This window comes from Tiliqua scincoides, chromosome 3, assembly GCF_035046505.1.
Source record: "Tiliqua scincoides isolate rTilSci1 chromosome 3, rTilSci1.hap2, whole genome shotgun sequence".
Classification (NCBI taxonomy): Eukaryota; Metazoa; Chordata; class Lepidosauria; order Squamata; family Scincidae; genus Tiliqua; species Tiliqua scincoides.
Genome location: NC_089823.1, coordinates 190247741 through 190271575, shown reverse-complemented (window position 1 = coordinate 190271575; position 23835 = coordinate 190247741). Strand labels below are relative to the sequence as shown.

General features: G+C 45.3%; 1 protein-coding gene across 3 annotated transcripts in view; it reads left to right on the top strand.

Moving 5' to 3' along the window:
• The window catches only part of KCNIP2 (potassium voltage-gated channel interacting protein 2), a 117129-nt gene that overhangs the window by 77630 nt on the left and 15664 nt on the right, over positions 1-23835 (top strand). Inside the window, exon 1 of one of the 3 annotated variants that reach the window (XM_066619473.1) lies at positions 13523-13625. The exons of the other annotated variants lie outside the window; for them this stretch is intronic. Within the exon in view, the coding sequence (XP_066475570.1) occupies positions 13523-13625 (103 nt within the window). Of the gene's footprint in view, positions 1-13522; positions 13626-23835 lie in introns of those variants that run through there. 3 annotated transcript variants of the gene reach the window in all.

Here is a 23835-nt window from a genome sequence, read left to right as displayed (position 1 = left end):
GATATCTTCTTCAGGAGTGCAGCTTGGGGACAGAAGGCTCTCTGCTGCAGAGAACATTCTTATCTTCTCATGGTGGCTTATGGTGGCCTTGCTGCCACAATTATTCTTGGACTCTAGGGGCTTATGAGATTCATGGATGTGGTGGAATTTTAAGCTCAAGGCAGGCTCTTTGGCTGCTCTTCCAGAGTCTCCACAAGGGGGGGTTAACTTCTTCTTGCCCTCACATGGACTGAGATCTGCAATGGGTTTCTCCACCTCTTCTAGTAAGATTCCATCTGATTCAGGTTTTGAGAGGAGGCTCTCCTGGCAGCATGTGGAGCAAGAGAATATACAGCCCCTCTTATGGTCGTAAACTTGTTTTTAAATTAATGGATAATGAAACGGTGGGTGGTGGGATAAAGAGCTTGGACAGAGTGTACCCTCCCATTCTGATTCTGCATTATGGGGCACCATCAAACAGCTCCTAAAAATGTACACATTTACAGCAAGGTAACTATAGCTACATCTTTTATTAGAAAAAGCCACACATTGCTCCTTAGTAATGATATCAAAATCAGTAACAAATATAGGTCTGTGATACTTATGCAGCCACATTCTACATGGCAATCTTAACAGCAATATCTGTGGGAAGTATTGCTCTTCTCAGGTACAAAGTATACAGTGCCAAAAAAAGAAAGAGAGAAAGTGAGATTCCTGCAACTAAAGGGCAGCCTCCAAGAAAGACGTTAGCACAGTATGCAACAAATAAGTAACTGTGGAGGAGAAGGGAACATTCATATTCAGTATATTAACCAGGGATGGGCTAAGACTCAAATGTCTTGGACTCGAGTCGCGAAAACACGTGTTTTCGCAACTTGTATGAATTCGAGTTACACGTGTCTTTTGAAATTGGAAATGACTCGTAACTGATGTATTTACCCAAAAATGAGTTATGATTCGTAAACTTGAGTCTCTTTCCTCGAGTCCATTGCCTACCAGTCCACTCCACTGTATGTCTCTGCGTACTTGCTTACTTTTTTTTTTGGCCGCTTCTGCGGTGACCAGGAAGACCTTGTGGGTGATCTGGAAGAGGCATTCAAAGTGACGCAAGCAACAGATTTGGAGAGAGGAGAGGGGGTTGGCTCCAGGAGGTAGGGGCAGGGGGGTGGAGGGGAGGAAGGAGGCTACAGGAGTCTGGGAGAGGAACCAGAATAAATCAGCAACTGGAGCAGTCAGGACATGGGGGGAGTGGGCTGCCTTTTTCATCTCAGAAGGAACAGGGCAGGTTAGCCCTGCTTGCTTGCCCCCAGACTGCCTGTGTATCTCCATCCCATGCCAGTTCTTCACTCCTGCCTGTGCCCCGTGCACTGTAGATTAGGCTGCAATGAATTAATATCCAGTCCACTCACTAGTATGCTCCACAGTTACCTGGGAGGAAGGCCCATTGACCACTCAGACTTCTGAGTAGAGCTGCAAAGGATTGGATTTTAACATCTGCCTCCTGGCTGCTGCGGGTGACTCTTCCTCCCTTCCTCCCTCCTACCATTTTTGTTCCCTTGCTTGCACTGCCTTGCACCCCTTCTGCCTTGCCAAGCTCAGATGCCTCCCTGTATGTCCATTCATGCTCAGTGCTCCCTCTGAGGGCAGAATCAGTAGTGGTGATGTGAATGGGGGGAGTCAGCATCAGGGTTTCATAAGGAACTGATCACTTTCTTCACTGCTGCACATACTCAAATAACAGCAGAGCTTTTACATCAATGAAATGAAAAGGGTGGTTGAAGTGAGGGGATCTCACCATGTCGCTGACAGGTGGCATATGGGATGGGAAGTGTTAAATGAAAACTCCCAACATAAAAGCACACCCCCAGTACCTCCATGTTTTCTGTGGAGCCATGGCTGCCTTATGGCTTGGCTTGTTTTTTGAAAAGACTCTAATTTGAGTCAATACTCAAGACTAACTTGAGTAAAAAGGGCTCCGGACAAGTCACAAAAACCACCCATTATGACTTGTTCGCAGTTTGAGTCCAGAGAGGGCAGAAACTCAGGACTTCACTTATTCTTGAAGAAATGGCTCTGTCACATCCCTGATATTAACTCTGGCCTTTTCCTTGACCCAAGTGCAGTTATCCTTGTGTGTTCAAAGGAATAAAGACTTTTAAAAACTACAGAAGTAAAGCATTCAGGCTGTCAGACTTGGATATCTTATATTTTCTCTATATTTTGCAAGTTCCACAGCTTTTCCACTCTGTTGCTAGGCTCTCTCTGTATAGCTCGTTCCTGGTAAATGCTGATCAATTAACCGCCTTCCTTGCACTGTGATGACATGTAAGGTCTTTGCAAATTAGAACAATGATACTAGAATGCTTTGATTGGCTTTCAAAAGCACCTGGCTCATGAGATTTCTAACTATACCTGAAAATAGGAGCAGAAAATGTAACCCACATAACCGCTTCGTCTACATGACTTAAATAATAGTCTTCAGAAGGGTAGGTGGATAGATTAGCAGGATCCTTGTATTAAGAAAAAATGCTTAAGCTTCACATCAGTATGAAGCCTTTGTAACTATAAAATTTTTAACTAATTGGGATTAAATATGTGAGGAGGTGATGGCAACAATCTTGCATGGGGTGCCTATGTGAAAGCTATTTGGTGCTACACTGAATTGTTGTGAGGTTCCATTTTGAAATGAAAAGCTAGTTTTCAAGATATAGGCAAACCTCCCTGCCTTCCACTTCTTTCATGATCTTTTGTATTTTTTTCTTTCCTGTTTGCAACCCTGAGGGGTTTTTCATTTTCCCCATATGATCCCAGCTAATAGGGATCACGTGGTGAGCATGTTTATGTAATAGCACCAAACAGTCAAGCAGACATGGCTACATAGCTATATCTTTCAAAGCAACTGATCACCTCCTATTGCCTTCATTTGGAAAGGAGAGAGGGAATGTTCCCCACTGACTTTGACACTTCCTCTCTGGGCTTTGCCATGCTGGTGGTTTCATTGCCCACCAGTGCTGCATAGTTTGTCTCCTCTGGTTTCCCAGAGTTTGTTTGCTCACCTGAATGGCAAGATGTTACATCTAGATCAAGCAGGAAACCATATTGACTGTGAATTAGATTGGGGAACAATGATAATGCCCTATTTAGTCATTTTGCATGCTTCTGCAAAGGCAACGTACTGTTAGAAAGAATATCAGTTTGGCACTTTCCAGTTCATATTTAATGACAAATTAATAACATCTTTTAAAAACATTGGTAAACATTTTGCAGAGTGCATATTTAAACTTTTTTGTTTGTTTAAACAAATGCTCCCACTTGTATATTTAAAAAATCATTATTCCAGCTTTGTGGAATATGAGATCTTAGGCTACAATCCTATCCACACTTTCCTGGGATTAAACCCCACTGATATTATAATAGGACTTGCTTCTGAGTAGACATGCAAAGGATTGGGCTCTTCGTCAACCTCTGTGAGTGAAATCACTTCAGAGAAACATTACTGTTGATTCCACTTGAGGTGGTTTCACCCTTAGAATTATTATCTTTAGCTCTTCTAGAAATGTTGCTACCTCATTTACATTTCACCTTCTGCTGGATATTCATATAATGTAAGGCACATCATCATGATCATGGGACAGATTACTTGCACCATGACATTTGTGCAATGACCATTATTAGGATGGTTAAAATTTTTTCATTCAGTTCAGTCACCTTTACTGATTTTTATTAAACAAAGGGTAATAAATATTCTAATATACTGTAACTAATCAATAGTAAATGTTTGGTTTGGGGTGTTTGTTTGTCTGTGTGTGAGAGAGAGAGAGAGAAAGAGAGAGAGACAGACGAACAGTATTTGGTTTCATGTACAACACAGGATTTCAGGATTCAGATCCTGAGAAGTGGTGGTGATGATGGTTCAAAACATCATTTAAATGGAGGTGGCTTAATTGATCTCACAAAGAAAAAATGGAATTTCTTACCTGAGAATTTCTGTTCTTAGAAAAAAGGGGGGGCATTCCCAAAGGGTTTGGAATTCCCCTTCCACCACCAGGAAGCAGGGCCAGCTGATCACAAGGTCTCTTCCTTTCACAGAGGATGCCCTATTTCCCAGGCCAGTCCTGTCTCTGCTTGGAAAGGGTCACCAGCTTGCTGAGCTCCCTTGATCAGCTCACCTCTTTTCCTCATTCAGTATTGTCAGTGTCTTCATCCCTCCCAATTTAACTATTCCTAAGTAGTCTGGGCCCGGGCCCCGCAAGAGATGGGAGGGGGACTATTTGGCGTGGACTTCTGGACAACAACCACATTGGCAGTTTGAGGAGTCTTGTCTGTGCTACCACACGAAAGAGGCTGTAGGCCTCACATGCTATAATGCATCAGCCTGCCCAACAACAGAAGTGTCAGGGAAGCTGTTGGGGGAACATGTTCCAGAGAACAACTTCTCTTTCTTTTTCTAGGCCCACCAGTATTGTTCTCACAGGTGGCAAACTGGTGAGACATGGCAGTTTGGTGATGTGCCCAGCTACCACCTTGTCCTGTGTGTCCCAGCCCTGCACTGCACCACTTGCTGCTCCTCTACATGCTTTCTCTTTTGCGCCCTTTATAAAATGGAAGCAGGAAGAGGAGGAGGAAAATTAATTTTCTCAAAAATCCTAGGTGGGACAGTGCACCCACTGTCCTGCCCTGGCTACAAGATCTGGAGCATAGCCAAAGATTAGCAGGATGTCCTACTATTCAGAGAGATGCTGAATCCCATTACTTCAGCGTATTATCTACTTTCTGGTTGTGCAAATAAAATTTGGCCAGCAGAGGGCAGAACACAGCCGTGTTTTAGCACAGTGACTCTTCCTTAAGTACCTAACTTACCCTCTGGCATGCTCAGAGTGGCACTTTAGCTCTATCCTCTGTATGGTAGGTAAGGTGGAAGAATATTGGCAGGTCATCCGGTGAGAGACTTACATTATTTTACTGTAGTTCTCCCAATTAAGTAGCAGGTTTCTTTCCAAAACAGTAAGTCTCTTTTCAAAGTTGCGCATTCTTATTCACATAAGCTACTCCTCAGTATGTTACAAGTGCATGCAGCTATGCTGTATGGCCACTAGAGGCCATTCTGGTATATGCCTGTTGCTTGTCCTGCTATCTATCTACTCCCCTAAGGAGAGAGTCCAGTCTGGATATTGATAACAGAAACAGCTGCTGCAGCATGGAGCATGAGAAAGAAGCTTGTTGGTGCTTAGTCTTGCCTCCTGAATGCAGCAGTCAATTTTCATCAGTTGGCGTATAAAGGTAAATAACATTGCTAGAATGTTTGCTAGAATTTGAGAATGACGTATTGACAGAGTATCTGCCAAGAAATGGAGGAAGGAGTTTCTCCAACCAGGAGAAGACCAATCCTACAGATCCTTTGTGTCTGCAGTTCACTGCCACATGCTACATTCCAGATTCTCTTCCTCCTCTTCCAGGACTCACTTCAGTTCCTGCCAAACTCCCCTTTGCCCATCCAGGCTTGCTTGATACAGTGGCAAACCTCCCCAGCCCTGGGGCAAAGACCCCCCCCATGGCACCTCCGCACGGGATGCTGCTATTCCCCCGGGCACAAATCTGCCCCCCTCCACTTACCTGGAGCGCACAGAGCCTCATACAACTCCAGCCTCCTGAAGCTTCCCTTTAAACTGTGCTTCCGGCAAACTGGAAGCACAGTTTCCGACCATGTTGGGAGCCTCAGGGAGTTCCACCAGGCTGGCCTCCCTCCAGCCCCACTCTCTCCCCCCACCATGCCTCCTCCCCACCTTCTCCCCGCCCTCCCCCCACCTCCCCCCACCCTGAAACGCCTTCACCCCATCTCCCTATCTCCCCCATTCCCTCACCTACCTCTCCGCTGCCCAACAGTCCGCGTGACTGCCGAGTGGCAGAACTCCGGTGCTCCACCAGCACTAGCTGAGCACTGGCCAGCACTGGCTAGCATCAGTGGTCCACCAGCACTAGGGCCTGCAAATGTGCCTTACACCATGTTTGCGATAGTGCGTGCCAGTAAGTGTGGTAAGCCAGTGCACACACTTTAGGATTGGGCCCTAAGTATGTTGTCAGTTTAACTGCACATGAGACATGAGAAGTTGGGGGGAAGTTTGTGGGCCAATGGTAAGTGTTGCCAGTGGCCAAGATTACATATCTTCTGAGGTGAGCTTGTAGTGTTACACCGATTATGGGGCTAGGATGCCAAGACACAGCTGCCTCTTGGTTCAAAGGTGGGGAGAAAAGCAGAAATGGGCTTAAAAAGCAAACCCAGGGAGGATAGGCAGTGTTCCAGGGAGGGAAGGAAGGCAAAGGAACCAGGATTGCTTTTCTGTGAAGGGATTCCTTGAGAGGTCGCTCCCTAGGTGCTGGAGTGTTGGTTTATAAAAAAGGCAGCAGCTTAGTGGGCTCTGGAACAGCAGCTTGAGGTAGCACCTAGGGGAAGAGGGCAGGGAAGAAGGGAGGATGATTGGAAAGAGAAGGGAGGAATCTGATTCCTGTCCTGGGTGATGGCTAGCACTGTGGTTCTTGGGTAGCAGAGGGCACTTGATGCAGCCCTAGTGGGTCACAGAGCTATTCACAAACAGCAGCAACTGCAGAAAGAACACAAAAAAGATGGACAACAACAACTTGAGGGTCTGGGACCTTGCTTTTTATACCCAAAGTTTCCATAGGGCAGCATAGAGGCTATCCTGAGTTGATCTCATCAAGGACTTTTCTTTTGTGTTCTGATGGCCCTTGATGGTCCATCCTTAGCCTGAGGGGGTGCTTCTATTGTTTTGGCCCCTGCCAAGGATTCAGCAATGGATTTCTTGATGCTGTGGAGGCCCAGCCTCAATTAGCAGGCAAGTCTTGATGAGGTTTTACCATGAAATTGGTAAGGGAAGCTGAGGTTGAGGGCAGAAGCTGCCAGAATGTGACTTGAAAATCTGTTAATCTGGCAAGGTTTGGCCAGTCATATAATTTTCCCAAAGAGAAAGAAAGGCAAGGCTTCCCCAAAGCCAACCACCTGGAGTGGGTGAGGGCTCTGAGGAGCTCCAAGAAACGGAGAACTTGTCCTTTGAGAAACTAAGTTTGGTCTTTTCCCCAAGACCTGTGGGACCAAAGGCTTTTGTGCCATCAGCCAATTCAAAACACTGCATAACTAGCCTGAGTCATGCTTGGCTGGCATGCACATAAGAACATAAGGAGAGCCCTGCTGGATCAGGCCAAAGGCCCATCTAGTCCAGCTTCCTGTATCTCACAGTGGTTCACCAAACGCCCCAGGGAGCACACAAAACAACAGACACAATCTGTGTCCCGGTGCCCTCCCCTGCATCTGGCAATCAGAGGCAGCCTGCCTCTAAAACCAAGCACCATATGCACACAAATAAAAACATGTCATACAAAATCTTATCCTGTCCGTCTAACTAGGACAGCATGGGGAGATGCCCAGACTGAGAAGCCTCAGTAGAGGTCTATGGAATCAAGGCTGAAATTACAAGATCTGTGTTCACAAGTCCTCCTTTCTGCTAAAGCTAAAGCATCTGTCTCTGCTGTTCCTGGAATGGCTGTGGAATTGTTGGCATTGCCAGGACTCATAATCCCCAATATCTCCTATTGACTTAGCTAATAGCTCAAAGTGAGAGGAAATATCAGTTAAATGCATTTTGATTTCCCTAAGGGAGGCCTGGATACTCAGTTCCCATCCTTTCCCCTCAGTTTGCCAACATTTCCTCCTCTGTTGTAGATTTTTTCATAATTGCCTGTCCAGGCATCATAGCTGTAATGATGGTCCACAACCAGCTGAAGCTACTTCTTGTGTTCCTTAACCCTACTTATATTCTTGAAAAGTGTTAATAGGAAATTGGTTGAGACGAATATGTATCTTTTGTGATGTGCAGAAAGCCAGAGGCAATTCTGACTGGAATATATCTGGGAGTCCTCGATGAAACCAGCTTGTTGAACAGGTGCCTCAGGCTTACACCTGACAATTCATGTTTTACCAAGCTGTTCATCTTTTGCCATTTTCTGACTGCTTCACTACACGTATCTAGAGTAGGAAAAACTGAATGGAGACCTTACATATGAGTGAGAACAACACTTGCAACAACAGGGTTGAATATCCACATATATTCACAATAATAATAAATAATAATAATACTGGTATTTATATATTGCCTTTCTGGTCATCGACTTTATTCAAGGCGGTTCACATAGGCAGGCTATCTCTAAACCCAGAGGGGATTTTTACAATAACAGAAACATTCTATCTTTCAAGAACCGCACATTTCAGATGGATCTTTCATGGTCTGGTATCACTTCTGGCCCCCAGTTGCCTCCCACACTGGCTGACAAGTAGCTCCTTCATCTCTCACTTGAAGGGAAGCCAAGAGGCTTCTTTGCTCACACCAAAGAGCAGGTGGAATAACTCAGCTCAACTTGTCAGCTGCTTCAAGGTCTCTCCATTCACACAGCTGCCTGCAGCCTCGAACTTTCAAACTTCAGATGTTATCTTCGGGCTAAGGGAGGCTCTACTCTCCAGACCAGACCTCCTGCATAATGACTCATAATGAGACATCTCCCTCAGCATTGACTGGCAGCAGCTCTCCAGTGTTTGAGTCAGCCATCTTTTCTTAGTCCTACCTGGAGATACGAGAGAATGAATCTTGGACATTACACGGTGGTAGGTGCTCTACCACTGAGCTATGGCCCCTCTACAAAGGAGTGTTCCTCTCTTTTTCACAATCCATATAAAGCACACTTGCAAACACAAATGTACAGGGGCTAGTTTTCTTCTCTTATCATGCCTAGGCATTGTATTTTAAAAGGCAGAACAATTTTCCTTCAGATATTAGAGTATCCAGCACAGTTGTGCTATTTGGCTGGTGCACAGCAAAGCAGCCCTGTGTCGGGCCAGGAGACCCAACATGGGGCTACGGATCCAGCAGAGCTGAAGTACCACCAGAAGTAACTGGTGATGACATCATCGCCAGTTACTTCTGGGTTGGGAGGCCAGATGCAATGTGACAAACATCAGTAAGAGGCTCAGGTTGGATGGGAGAGCTTTTTGGAGCATGGAAAAGCATACTTTGGAGCTCTGCCCACTGAACCAAGTCTCCTTCCACTGTTTGTTGTGTCATGTTCCTGGTCTTGCTGCTGGGCAGCAGGTGTCCAGAGGTGGTACCCATACCACTGGTTGATAAACATTGGTTTTGATAGATCTTGACCTGTCAGAGCAAAAACACAAAACCCTAATTAAATCAACTAATCAACACTCCACAGTGAAACACCAAAATTCTCTTGAGAGGAGTTGCTCAGGTTAAATGAAAGAACCGCCCTTCTAGTGTGGCCCTTAGGTTGCAGAGCGAAAGTTCCTTCTTGGTCCAGGGTCTTCCCTAGCTTTTAGCCTTTGTTTAGTGTGGGGTCTCTCCAGTCAGAGACTCCTACTATCACTTGGGCTTGCTTGCTTTCTCCCACATATATCCCAAGTATATAGGCAACACTATACTTTTATTTGAACAGAAGCAAAATAAAATATAAACTTAGGGCACAATCCTAATCAGGTCTACTCAGAAGTAAGTCCTGTTTTGTTCAATGGGGTTTACTCTCACGAAAGTGTGGTTAGGATTGCAGCCCAAGTGGAACATTTTAAATATTTTTTTAATCATATGGCACATTCACACCTCATTCAATAAAAAATACAAAATATAAAATCTAAAATATTAATAAAAAAATCTTACAAACATCTAAATTACAAATATAATTTTCATTTGTTACAGCCAGAAAATCAGCGAAATTGCCATTATAAGCTCCATTTTGGCACTCAGTCACTATATGTTGGATAGTTTGTTTTTCAACTCCACAGTCCCAATTTGGAGAAGATACTATGCCCCACTTATAGAGGGCATCTGCACATCTGCCATGTCCAAAGCGAATTCAGTTTAATGTTATCCGTAGTGCATCAGGCTGGTCAAATCCAGGTGGTTTTTTGGGAATACAGGGCAGACATCAACAATGTGGGAGACAGTTTTCTAACCAATGTTAGACCAAGATGTTTCCACATCTTGTGAATATTAAAATCTTCCTCTGTGAGTGCTTTAGCAGTAACAATGGCAAGATGTCTAGATCTCAACCTATTTTGCTCCAGGCAGGCTACATCATTCAATAACGTATCACTAAAAACACCTACTTAAATCAATGTATCTACTTATTACCTGTCCTTCAGGCAGCATGCCTTCTGCAGTTCCTCCCAGGGCTTTCCTCACCCCAGGCTCCCTTCCCAGCTGACATTAACTGCCACTTCTGACTGATCACTCTCCCTTACATCTAAGGATTAATCGCATCACTAGTCCAAGACCACCAATCCTGAAGGAGTTATGTTTGCTACCAACCAAAAGGAATGTATCACTCCTTCAGCCCCAAGCTCTCACCTCTTAATACTGTATTTCATTTTAAACATCACTATAAGTATTACTGAAAATTCATTAAATAGCTCTCAAAATAGATCAATGTTATCATACAGCATATCACTCCATTATGCCATATTTAGCACTTATAAATATATAGGCAAATATGATCTGTAAGCTTTCTGAAAAACTCAAGCCCGATAGTTATGTTTGGATCCCTCCAAGTTTTTAGTTTTAAATCTCAAACTCTTTGATTCCCCCCACTCTGTTCTCTTTCTACTTAAGAGTTGCATTTCTCCCTTGTGTGAACACAGACAATACAAGACACGCCCTTTTGTAATGCTGGTACTGACTTAGCTGAGAGATATATCAGTGGGGGGCGGGGGGAAGATAATAAATTCTGGTCTATTTTTGGTAGATAAGGTTGTGAATGAAGAAGACCCTAGAGATTCCCCAGAGTGCCATGCCTGGTTCCTGTTTTTCCTCACAATCAGTAATTCAAGAGACAGAAAGTAACTAGAGGAATGGAGGTGATATGAATACCTGCCATCTTGACTCACATTCCATTGTATTTGGGCATTATGTGTCTCTTTATTTTACTCTGAGAGGTTGTGGGGCCTTTGCCAAGGCACAGAATTAAGTATTTAATGAAGTTATGATGAGGGAGCTGTGGGCCGGGTGACCCTTGCCCTTTCCCTGCTGGCCACAGTTGGGGCTCTTGTCTTGAGTTTCCTCTATCTAAACAGCAGGCGCCAATGCCAGGCTGGCAGCCTCCCCTGGGTTCTGCTTGTCTGAGTAATGTGCAGAGCCCAGACAGGGCCTCTCCCCATGAAAGCTGGCACTAGGCCCTGGCTTTTTTTTTTTAATCTGGTGCAGGGAGGTCCAGTACGAATGAAGGGTTTGCCCAAAGTGCCAAGAAATGGTAAAGCAACTTCTCATAGCGCACAGTTAGGACCCAGATACCTGTGGGTATGTGACGAGGCCTAAGAAGGACCATGCAGGTGAGATGAGATCAGCAAAGGAAGCTGAGGGCCATACCTGAGAGAGTTCAGGGCATTGAGTGGGAAACGCCCAAGGATTGTAAATTGTTCACAGGATTCCTACCTCCTTCCACTCTTCTCCCTCCTTATGGGTGGGCTTAAATGCCAGCTGAGGCAAGCAATTGGAGAACCGTGAAAACGTCTATATTTGCCAATATCTCTGCTATTAATAAACATTTTTGCTAAGACTGGGTTCGGTATCATGCAGTTTAAAAAGTAAACAGAAGTAACTAGAAGGTGAACAGTTAGGGGACCTGTCAGACATACAGTGGCAATGGCATAACAAGCGGGAGGGCAGAGGACCATCCTGGAAGCCAGGCTGGATGGAGGTGCCACATGAGGCCCACCCACGATGGCTGTGGTGGGAGAAGCAGTACCAGTGTAGTCACAGGTATGTAGAGGACTCCTCTTCCTCCTCCTGTTTCAGCAGCTTTGTGATCTTGGTGCTGCCCTTGAGCTTCCAAAGAAGAAGAAATTGGGCTGCAGCCAGATTGGCAAAGCTGTGCAGCAACCGTTGGCTTATCTTCCAGGAGATTCCGGAAGTGAAGTCACAGCATCACCTCCCCAGGCTTCACTGCCTGTAGTGACACCCCTGTGCAGTGGTTCCATGTACACTGACTGATGCTACTATACCCTTTGTCAAAGTACCTTTCCCCTACTGAACAAACTGCAGCTTTCGGAATACTGGTGTGCACTGTTTGTTTTTAATGAGGTATCCGTTTCAGGGGTGGCAGCTGAAGCAACATCAATATATGTATCTGCTTGCTGTTGGCTTAGAGCAGCCTGCTTCCTCTTCTAGCAGTCAGCCCCCTTCCCATCAGTTTTCTCAGGGAAGAAATCCTCAAGTCTGGGTTCCTGCCTCAGGTAGCAGTTTCTTTTGAAATCAGAATGTGGAGATTTCTTCTCTGTCCAATGGGTTGATTTATCATTTCCCCTTTGGTCTTGAAGATCCAAGCAATCCTCCCATTTTTCTCTTCTCAATCCAAGAGTCAGTGTCATGTAGTGGTTAGGGTATTGGACTGGGACCAGGAGGTTATCAGATCCCCACTCAGTCACAGAACTCATTGAGTGACTGTGAACCAGTCAATTGTAGTGAAGATAAAATGGGAGGGAGCAGTAGTCTTGTACACCACCTTGAGCTGTTTGAGAAAGAAATGTGAGAAATAAACAAAATCCAACATGAATCAGTATCATTGTTTCCAACCCCCCACCCCCAGATCAAGCAGAAGCAGGAAGGACGCTTGTGGAGAAGAGAAATGTTAAAAAGAATTGAACATTGGTGGGAAGACTAGGGAGGAGTACATACCACATTCAAGAAACTAGAGATGAATGTGGGAAGATCAGCACAGGGGAGAACTAGCCTTGCATATTGATTCTATATTCTGGATGTGACAGATGATGCTGACATTTGGCTGAAGCTTGCCAATGTGTAGGATATATGAGTATATGTCTTCTCCAAACAGATAAGCACAGTTGTTTCCACTGACTGCCCTGAGAGATGTGTAAGGTGGTCAGTACAGAAAGACACAGGTATCTACCCACAGCAGTGCTGGAACTTTACACTCTGAGGTGTCCCGTAAGGATCTTTCCATTTTGCCACATCTGCTTTGAAGCTCCCTGAGCATGAGCCAAGATCCTCTTAACTCTCCCATCCCCTTAGCAACTGCATTAAGCAAATCGATTGAGTTGGTGTCATTGGGATGGGATGGGAGGGCAGGGCTCCTTCTGCACACATCTCTTCTCCCCCCCCCTTGCATTCCTCCCTTGGCGCTGCCACACTCTCTCTCTCTCTCACTCTCATCTCTGCAAGCCAGGCAAATGCAGCACAGACTCCACTCTCTCAGAACTAATAAATACCCTGTCCGGTCCTCTTGTCCCTTAGGAGGCACAATTACTGTGCCCTTTAACTACTTAGTGGGAAGACCAAGGGTGCCACAGTACTTATTCTAATGAAGTGTGATCTGCAGCAGCAGCTCTGAAGGCAGCAGCACAGTTTCTAGCAACACAGGCACCCAATGGCATGTGGGTGACCCTAGCTGATCTGGGGTGAATGAGAAGCTGGAAAACTAATCAGGGTGGCAGGGCTTGATGCCATGAGTCCCCTTCATCATGAACCTGGAAGGTCTGGAGATGATCGCCGTGTTGGTGGTTCTGGTTCTCTTCGTCAAGGTGCTGGAGCAGTTTGGGCTCTTTGAACCGGTCTCCTTGGAAGGTAATGTGCAGGGAAAGTGTGGGTTGTGGAAAGTGGCTCTGTACCTTTGTGGCTAAGTTGAGGGTCAGCCTACCCAGAACATTGGGTAGTACTTGCTAAGCTTCTGCTACAGTCCATATGGCTTCATGCAGATGCTATGGAGCCAGGAGATTTGTGGGAAGGAACATAATCCATTTGGGCTCGCTGTAGACAGAAGTATGCTGCCTCTCTAAATACATGGGAGAGTAAAGTCTAGTCTGAGAGAAAAGAAGAGATTAATGGTGTCTTTCTTCTTAGTGCAAAGTGAGTGTGAAGCACAGCACTGCTAGATGGATGAAACTTGTGGAAACAGTTCAAAGCAAGGAAGTTGTTCAAGTCACAAGAGTGTGGATAGAGTAGCCTCTGCCAGGGCAATGGGTTCATAAAGATGCAGAAAACCATGGTGCTTTGAGCCTCATCTTGATCTGTAACTGTATTGTGCGTGTGCAAGTGGGAATGAACCCGTGCGTGTGCAAGTGCAATGTGGGTAAAGCCACATTGGTGCTATTAATGCACATGTTCATGTCATATGTGAAAATGTCTCTGTGGTATCTGCTAGGAAAACTGATAACTGGCATGGCATGTATGAACAAGAGTGTGTGGCGGTGGTGATGGGCATAGAGTGCCCTCTGTGTATGGTTTGTTATGGTAGAAGCAGCATCTAGCATACTGCTGCCAACAGACAATTGTGACATAGTAGTATTGAGTGACTAGGGAGCATGCCCTGTGTGTTTATGTTAGTAGGAAGCAAACATGGATCAATAAAGTCTGTATATATTCATTGCTGGATGCGCTGGACTCTATGTAAATGCCTTTCTGTTCCCTGAACTCTGTCCCTCTCTTTCTTGCTAGGGGGAGTAGGGTAGGAACTTTTCTTGGCTGAGTTGATAGACTGTTGGTCCTGAATTGGACGTCCTCTAGTTGTAGGACTTGAACTTGAGCAATATATGGAATCAGACGGGCCCATCTGTCTTACCAGTATGAGGAGATGGGATAACACTTTGAAAAGATGGTAGAGACTGAGGTGGTTTGCCAGAGGGGCTCTGAACATTACCGATAATCCTTACAATCAAGCCATAGGAACAATTTTAGTCTCAAAAACCTGAAGCAGGTAGAGTAGATCAGCTTGGGCAGGTCAGTTTGGGCAGGAATACCTGGTGCACAGGTTCACCCAATCTGTCTACCCCCTCATGTGGCAGGTTGTTTTCAGGAGGACCAGCTTTCTCATAGTTTGAGGAGATTCTATGTCCATATCCTGGGAACTCATACAGGATCTTTTCTTCACTGCCTCTCTCACACCTGGGACAGACACTTTTCCCACTTCCTCTTGTATGAGGCTTTCTCTCTCAGTCACTTTCACCTTGATCATACAGGCAATGACTCATGATCTCGAACAAGGCCTTTTGCTTCCCTGGTCCTGCTTTCAGCTTGGAATATCCATGTCTCTTTTTGCCCATTTAGTTGCAATGCAAGTAGATCACATGCTGTGTAGCAACTCTGATGCTTTGCCTTTCATTCCTTTATGATCCTTTCTGTGTTTTCCACTGAGGGTCAAACTTAGTTCTTCCCCCCTTGTGGCACTGTGTTATCTCCTTGAGCAGGCATTCTGGTATTTTGGCCAGCGATCTGTAGGAATTCTACTTGTTGCTGCATTAGATTAGGTCTTCCCAGAGGTGTATATGTTGGGACAAGGCATCCAATTATTTTGCAGATGACTTCTCTGGTAGAACAGTATTTGTATGGATCATGTGAGGGTTTGACTTTGGAATTTAAAAAAAAAGAGAAGAAATTAAGATTGCGTTTGATCCTTGAATGGGTGCAGAATTTGGATGCTCATTATATGTGTATATGAACATACAATCCAGAGTCTGTCCAAGGTTAACAAGTCTCCTGCTTTCCTGGTATGTTTCTCTGTAGGCACATAGGAAGTTGCCGTATACTGAGAAGGAACATGGGACCATCTAGCTCACAAAGATGTGTGGCAACAGCTCTCCAGGGCTTTTAGAAAAGGGTCTTTTCCAGCCATACCAGGATGTGGTGGGATTGAACCTGGGACCTTCAGGATGTGAAGCATTTGTTCCACCATTGAGCTGCAACCCCGTATACCATAGTACAGCAGGAGAGGCAGGGAAAACCACTTTGATGTCTGGGAATACAGATGACAGAGCTCCCTTCCCAGCATCTCCATGTCTTGGTCACAGCAGTATGTTAATATATTCACTTGCTTTCCATGCATAGACATTCATAGCTATAAATAACCTGTCTGCAGAGCAAGGAAACTAAAATGCCTTTTCACTAATATAACCATCCCATTTATGACTACTGGTAGTATTATTACTTTGTACATAATCAGGGCCTAGGAGAGGGGGTAAAGGGGGCAATTTGTACCCCTTGCCCAGGATCAAAAGAGGTGCCCAGGAGCCAAAGGGGGGGACCCAGAAATTTCCTGAGATCTTACGTTTTCCTGTCTACTCAGACTTGTTGCCCGCATGGGATGCTGGGGACACTACCATGACTGAGGATGCTAGAGCACTACTGATGCCACATGGGTTAGTAGACCTGGGCTCCAAAGACTTTTCCAGCTGTCTCTATCCTACCCCCACCCTGTTTCACCCCTATTCTGCTCACCCTTCAGCACCATCCCCCGCTCTGTTCCACTCCTCCCCCTTTGCAAAGGGGCCCAAAGAAACTTTGTACCCCCCTGATAAAATTCCTCTCAGAGACCCTGGTTAAAATAACCTAGTCACAAGGGATCACATATTTAAATTCCTGTGATAAATTCAGTGATAAGATTCCAGAGTTGGTAGATTCTCTCCAGATGTTGACCTCATGTAGCTTGATGATGCCTTTAAAACTTGCCACGAAGCCATTTTAGGCTAGAATTCTGTGCTTGCTTACTTGGGAGGAAGCCTCATTGAAGAGAATGTGACTTAAATATGACTGAGTAAGCATGCAGAAGATTGAACCGGTAGTGGATGTGCTTGTCTGTTGTCTGGCCATGTGGTGAGGTGTGAATTTGTCATGTGCTATGACCCTAGCTTTACAAGGTATTGCTGGATCATCAAAATCAGTCATTTTACTACATGGCTCATGGCCACCAGTTCTTCACACAGTGAGATTTGTAAAATAGCAGCTACCTAGCAAATGGCACAGAGGCCTGCTTATGTCTATTTGTCTGTCACATATATTTTTATAGGTTTCTCATCATATTCACATCTTCCATTAACAGTGTTGTGTATAAATCCTTCTTATTTTATGACTCTCTAACTCAGGGGTGTTCAAACATTTTGGCAGGAGGGCCACATCATCTCTCTGACACTGTGTTGGGGGCCAGGAAAAAAGAGAATTAATTTACATTTAAAATTTGAATAAATTTACATAAATGAATTTATTAGAGATTGAACTTGTATGAATGAATAAAGGTCTTGCAGAAGCTCAAGGCCTATAAAAAGCCTTGAACAAAGCAAGGCTGACCTTTCCTTTGCTGCTCTACTGCATCACAGATGTGAAACAGCAAGCAGTGGAGGGAGCCATCATCCCACAGCTCACGCATGTGGTCAAACAGTTGCTCTCACGCTAAGAGCAGCTGTGTCAAGCCAGCATGGGCTCCAGCAAGTCTCCAGAGGGCCAGAGACTCATTGGAGACTGGGGGCTCCGTGCGGGCCGGATTAGGAGCCCCCGAGGGCCGCAAGTGGCCCCAGGGCTGGGGTTTGGGCACCCGTGCTCTAACTTATGAGGGCAGTCTGAATTGGTTAAAACCCATACCCAGACAGCAGATTTAGCTTCCAGTTCTCTATCATGTTCTCACTTCTACTTGACCTGACTTTTTTGAAGGACAGGCTTTGTCTTGTAGATTAACAAACATTGGGAAATTAATTTGCCTGAGGTACTTCACCATGATTGTGCTAAGTAAACATGGCAGACCAAGGGTAAAAGACAAAGACTATCTTTGTACTCTGTACTGCCAAGATCTGGTTTTTACTTATGGATCCCAGATTAATTCCCCTTTTTGACTGACCCGATGACCAAAAAGAAGATTTACTAGACAACTGTATGTTACCAAAAAAGAGAAATGCACTATAGAAAGGAGGTTGCAAAGAAAATGAGGTATTTGGTGGGGCCACTGTGAGATACAGGAAGCTGGACTAGATGGGCCTATGGCCTGATCCAGTGGGGCTGTTCTTATGTTCTTATGTTCTTAACAGTGACAAACAGGGCATAAACAAGCTCACTGGCGTATCCCCTGCTATTGGAACCTACCTACATTGTTAAGTTTACATGGCCTCCCCTTCTCTCCACTTTCTCACCCAGCATGTGCATTGCCAGAGGCTGCATAGAGAACATTACTGAAAATCAATCCCCCCACTGCCATTGTCCAAACTGATCTTCCTGTCCCTGGCGCTCCAAATTCCCTCCACCTCCCTCTGTGTGTTATTTCTGACCGCAAGAGTGCTCCCAGGCACTGCTGCATCATGCCAGCTGGTGAAATAAAATCCCCTAATGGCTTGGAGATGTTAATGGATGCAGCCCTGCCATCAAGCCCACCACAATCAATCTGGCTCATCTCTGTGACCATGCCAAGCAGGAGGCTGGCTTTTCTGGCTGTTGCCCAGCACCAGGAAAGGGTAGGATAATGTAGGTGGGAGATGCTGAATCATGAGAAGGCACAGCGCATTTTGAGGTGCTGCTCTGAGAATTGAAAAACTTCCTTTCAGCTTGCCATATTGTCACAGACTCCATGGGATAATCAGTGATCTCTTCTGAGGCACTGAATCCGAACTCTACCATTGCCCAAGTGCCAGGGCATTTAGTGGATTTTTTTTTTCCCACAATGTAATTAGTAGTGAACACTTCTCAGCTCATCTAATTTCCCCTCCATGTCTATGTCAGTGAACATATTTTCCTTTAGTTTAAAAAAAAAAATTCTTTTGAGGCCCTAGATTCACTGTGCACCTCCAGTGTTGAAATCCTAATTGTTTTTCACAACAGCAAACACTAGCAAACACGCCTTTTTCTGAGAACAATGTTCTTCGAAATGATGAACTGGGTGAATTTGTTGAAGGTTGATTTGGAACAGTGTTGGTTCAGAAGAACTCCTTAGCATGAGCTAAGTTCAAAGCATCAGCTCTCAGCTGGGTGGCTGTAAGTGGAAGCTAATCATACAGGGTGTTCGACTTTGTTAAAAGCCCAATGACAGCATTGTCAATGGATACAAATAACTGTGCTTCACAGGTTAAAACATTCTAGATCTCTTTCACCTTTAACTGTGGATGAGTGCAAATATGTGGGGATTTCCCCCCTCCCTTGATAGAGGTTTGTCTCCCAATTTCATAAGGCAGTGGTTCTCAAACTGGTGGGTCGCGACCCACCAGTTCGTGTAACATTTCCCCCATCCCTTTAAGGGCTGGGGGAAGGGGAGGGAGGCAGCAATGCGATTCCCAGGATCGTGTTGCTAAGGGGGGCGAGGGGGGTGCTTGTGCCCTACTTTGCATGATGCTGGGCTGCTGCAGGCTACAGGAGGTGCAGGCAGCCCTGCACAGCACTCCCCGATGCTTGGAACGTGCAAAAGAAGTGGGCGCCACCCTTTGCGACGCTATCTTGCTGCCCTAGCCCCTCCCACACAAGAACTTACTGAAGAGTAAAGCTCCCTCAAAGTTTGAGAAACCCTGTCATAAGGGATTCACAGTGTATGAAGTATGTGTTCACAGTGAAGTATGAAGTTCACAGTGAGATCCCTTGTATGTTCACAGTGAGATCCAGCTGTTATCTGTATGTGAGCAGCCAGTTTTTGTTTTTCTTGTTGAAAGCAGAGTGGTGGTTCATTGTTCCAATGACTGCACAGGGAACTGCATCACCTATTTGTCTGCCTATAGGCAGAAAAACAGCTGCCCTTGTGTTGTGTCCTCTTCTTGTGTCGAACTCCACTACCAGCTTTTACTAAGGGCACAAGTGAGGCCACCTTTCTTTCATATTCGGGGGTATGGAAGTGAGCAGTAATTCATATTACTTTACTATTAGCAGAGCTGTCTGTACTCCAGAGTTCTGGGCATGCCATGCACAAACAGAAATTGCTATGAGGCACACAGTTTAGCGCAAATCCATACTTTCATTAAAAAACCCAAGTTTCTAGCACTTTGGCCTGTAACAGTTATAAGAGTTGCTCATTGGTTAGACCAGTGGTTTTCAACCGCTGTGATGTGGCACACTGGTGTGCCGCGAGGCTGCCTCAGGTGTGCCGCAGGATCAGAGGAGGCAGGTAGCAGCTGCGTGCCCGTGTACGGGAGAAGCGGCTGCTTTGAGCCTCCCGTGGCAGGCAGCACAAGCAAGGGAGCAGCCAGGGAAGGGGCTGGTCACATCTGCTTTGCATCCCACACAGCAGCTGAAGAGTCCGCTTGGACACCCCACCCCCTTCCCCAGGAATATTCCCCCTCCCCAAATCTCACAATCACAGTTAGCAACTCTCTTACTGTCCCTCCCCTCACTTGTGAGCACCTTCCAAAGATACAGAATCACTGCCTCACATTCTCTCTCCCCCACCCCCGGTTTAATCCTGCACTTGTTTCAATCATTTCTCCACACTGCCCCTCACCCACATTCTGCACTATGTGATCAACCTGCCCTGTCTTTTCCAACACTTTCTGGCACTTTTGATACGAATTCGAACATAGAATTTTTCCTCCTTTTCAGAAACCACATATACTTCCCTCTCCGTGCTTCTTGTCAATTTTTTTTGTCATGTAATGATTTAATTGTATTAATTTTATTAATTCAAGATTAACTGTAATGTAGTAATTTAATGTAAGTAAAAACTGGTAATGTGCCTTGACAATTTTAGTGTCTTGTCAGTGTGCCACGAGCTGAAAAAGGTTGAAAATGACTGGGTTGGACCAAAGGTGTAGTTCTGTATTCTGTCTCCATTAGTGTCCAACATGACAGCCTTGATATGGAGAGAGCCATCCCTTTCCCTTGGACCTAATTTCTGATAACTGGATCCAGATATGGAAGTTCCATTATTTCATGTCTGGTAGCAATTGATAGACTGGTAGCAATGTCTACCAGCAATTATTTCATGTCTGGTAGCAATTGATAGATAGTTCCCTCCTTCATTCAGTCATTTTTAAAGCCATCTGGTTGCCGCTGCTGCTTTCCTGAGCAGAATTTCTTGTCAAAAAATGTTTTCTTGCCATCATCCAGAATTTGGGCTCTTTCTCATATGGAATGCTTTATTTTTAGTGTAATATGTACACAGCCCTGAATAGAGGTGTGTTGGACTCATTCTAGTAGACCCAATCATGAACTTTGTGTGTTTTGGCTTCATGGAATGCAAGTGATATTGATTGCGTAGATGCTGCAGACAATAGAGTAAGAAACTTCATGTGTGAAACTTCCTTTTATGATGTGCAAAATATACAGTGTACACAAAAGAGGTATAGTGTAGTGGCTAAGAAACTAAGCTACAAATCTGGAAGACCTGATCTAGGATTTCTCAGAAGATGAACCAATGTAGAATGGATTCTGAAGGTAGAAGATCTGAAAACCCCTGCTCTAGGCAACATCAGGTGGGCAAAAGGGAAGTGGAATATGCCTTTATAATGTGTATGTATTTATGATGCAAGGGGGGGATTTATGTTCAACTATGTATTTTAGAAATTGGCATGAATGGGTGGCATGCCTGCATTCCAAAGGCACTCTGTGTGAATGTGCTGGTGGACTACTGCATTTCATCCAGTTGGCTGCAATGTGGCTTACGGTTCCAGAATGGGATGATGGTAGTAGTTCTGCCTGTTTGCCTAGGAGGACCTCAGCAGGGTTGGCCATAGATCAATTTGACCAAAATTGGGCTACCTGAAGGGGCCCCAAACTGGAGCAGCAAGCAGCATGCCCGCAGTTGCAGATGGCACCGAACTCTGTAGTTGACGCTCCAGCATGGAATCTTCTGTGCCAAGGCATCACAAGACCATGGCAAGTGGAGCATTGCTGATGGATGCCCCTCCCTCCTGACCGTCCCTGGATCCAATTGACTTGAAATTCCCCTCCCCCCAGAAGCAGTTGGCAGTGATACCACTGCTCATCCTGATGTGGAGGGGGGCATAGGGCCCCCCTCAAAAATGTTTTACATTGGGCCCCACAGCTCCTAAGGCTGGCCTTGGACTTCAGTGAGCCTGCAGGCAATGTGTCTGCTTCTTAGAACAAGTGGAGGGGTGAAAGCATGCTTTACATGGATAGATATTTTTAATGAATGGAGTATCCCTAAGGGGCAGGCAACAAAGTGACAGAGACTTGTGGGAAGTAGGAAGCTGCCCCTTATATTTTACCCAGGAATGGCAGTAGGCTAGGCTGGTGATCTGTCTGAGGCAGACATGCAGATGACACAGCTCTGAATGAAAACAAAGAAATTCCGTTGACTGCTGTGATTTGACCAATTCAGAAGCTGCTCTAGCACAGATCTAGAGCTCATTGAAGATCTTTACGCATATGTCAGATACTTGGGGAAATTGGCTCTGCCCCTTTTCTCTGAGGAGCCTTTGGTTTTAAAATGCTTTTGTAAGTCCTTTACAGAGCCTGGTTCAGACAGCTGCTGGGAAAGTTGGATCCTGTGAAGAACCCTCAAGGGAGTTCTCCAAATCTGAAGAGGAGGAAGAGCAACATTCCCAGGCTGGAGCTAGGGTGGTAGATCTGGTTCCTGAGGGCTCCCTTGTACAAGGGCTTCAGGTGGACTGGGAAATACTGGAGTCTGCTCCTAGGGATTTCCCCTTCCACATTCTGCATTCTCCCCTAGGCCATCCACTTCTTCATCAGGCTGAGAGGCTTCCACTCTTGGACATGATGCTTTTGTTGCTCAGTTGTTCCCCTTGCTCCTGCCTATACATGACTTGACACAATTGGCACATGCCTTAGAGCAGATGATGTTGTCTTTTTCTACACCATGGAAACTTGCTGTGCATGTTGACAACCTTGGCACATTCATGGCCCTACAAGGTGAAATATGGTGTCCCCTTGTAATTTGAAGAGGTAGTGCCATCTGCTCTGAAGCATTGCTGCATCTTCACAAGTTTGCCATTCCAGGTACTAATTGTATTTGGAAAGTCGTCGTTGAAACCTACAGTTCTTTGGAGCGCTCTCATTGCTACAGTCCACAAACCCACAAAGTTGCTGACTCATTGGTGGCCCAAAGGTTGCTTCTGTTCAGAGCAGCTTTAACTGGGTGGGAGTTATGGGGAGGATGAAAAAGCTGGCTTCATCGATTATGGCTCCTGAAGTGCCTGCATCAATAATTCAGAAGAACAATTGGCAGGAAATGGAGACCTCAGAGTGGGGGCAATGTGACAGCTTGAGGGGGTGAGGGAGGAGATAAAAGCCTGGCCAGGGGATATTCACACATATCAAGTCTGGGTTAGATAGTAGCAAAGGTGCAGACTGGAATTGACAGACAGATTATCCATTCTGAGTTTAATGGGCTCTGTCAGAGATGCAGCCATGAATGCAGACAGTGGGATGACAATGTAAACTAGGGTGGTGAGAAGTAATCTCTGATCAAAGTCCCCACACAAATCATCTGTTTCTTAGAGTGAAGAAAGCAGTTCATAGTTCTGTTGTACCTTTACAGCATAAGATACAACTTGCATGCTCAGTGTCCTTATCAACCCTAAACACAAGCATGTGCATACTTCAGGGCGCTATATCAAGCTTCTGGGAATGCCTCACACACAATGGGAAGTGGCTTCCTCTTGCTGCATCTATGGTGAAATCTAAATTCTAGATGGGTGGGTATGCAGGATTGTCAGGAAGTGTAACTGCTTTCAGTGTATGTATTATATCTGCTGTTCTTCCCTAATGCCTCCCTGTAGGATACACATTCCAGCAAATTTTGCAAGAACGCGGTATTAGCTCTGAGAATTCCCCTCTTGCTCATTCACAATCATAATCAATCACAATCGACCTTTATTAGGCATGGAACTTAACAGTTGCCTGAGCAGCTTACACAAGAAGTTGCATCCAAGCAGGCCTCTTGCTCATTCTAAAAAGGAGAATGTCCACATAGTATTATGCCTTATCAAAGGGCCTGAGCCCCAGGCTGAAGAATCAAAGTCATACAGATAATATTAATATAGGGGTGGTGAGATTTGCACATCCCTGGTCTGTTGACCTTCAGTTACTCTGAGTTTGTTCTAGACCAGGGGTGCCGAACTTT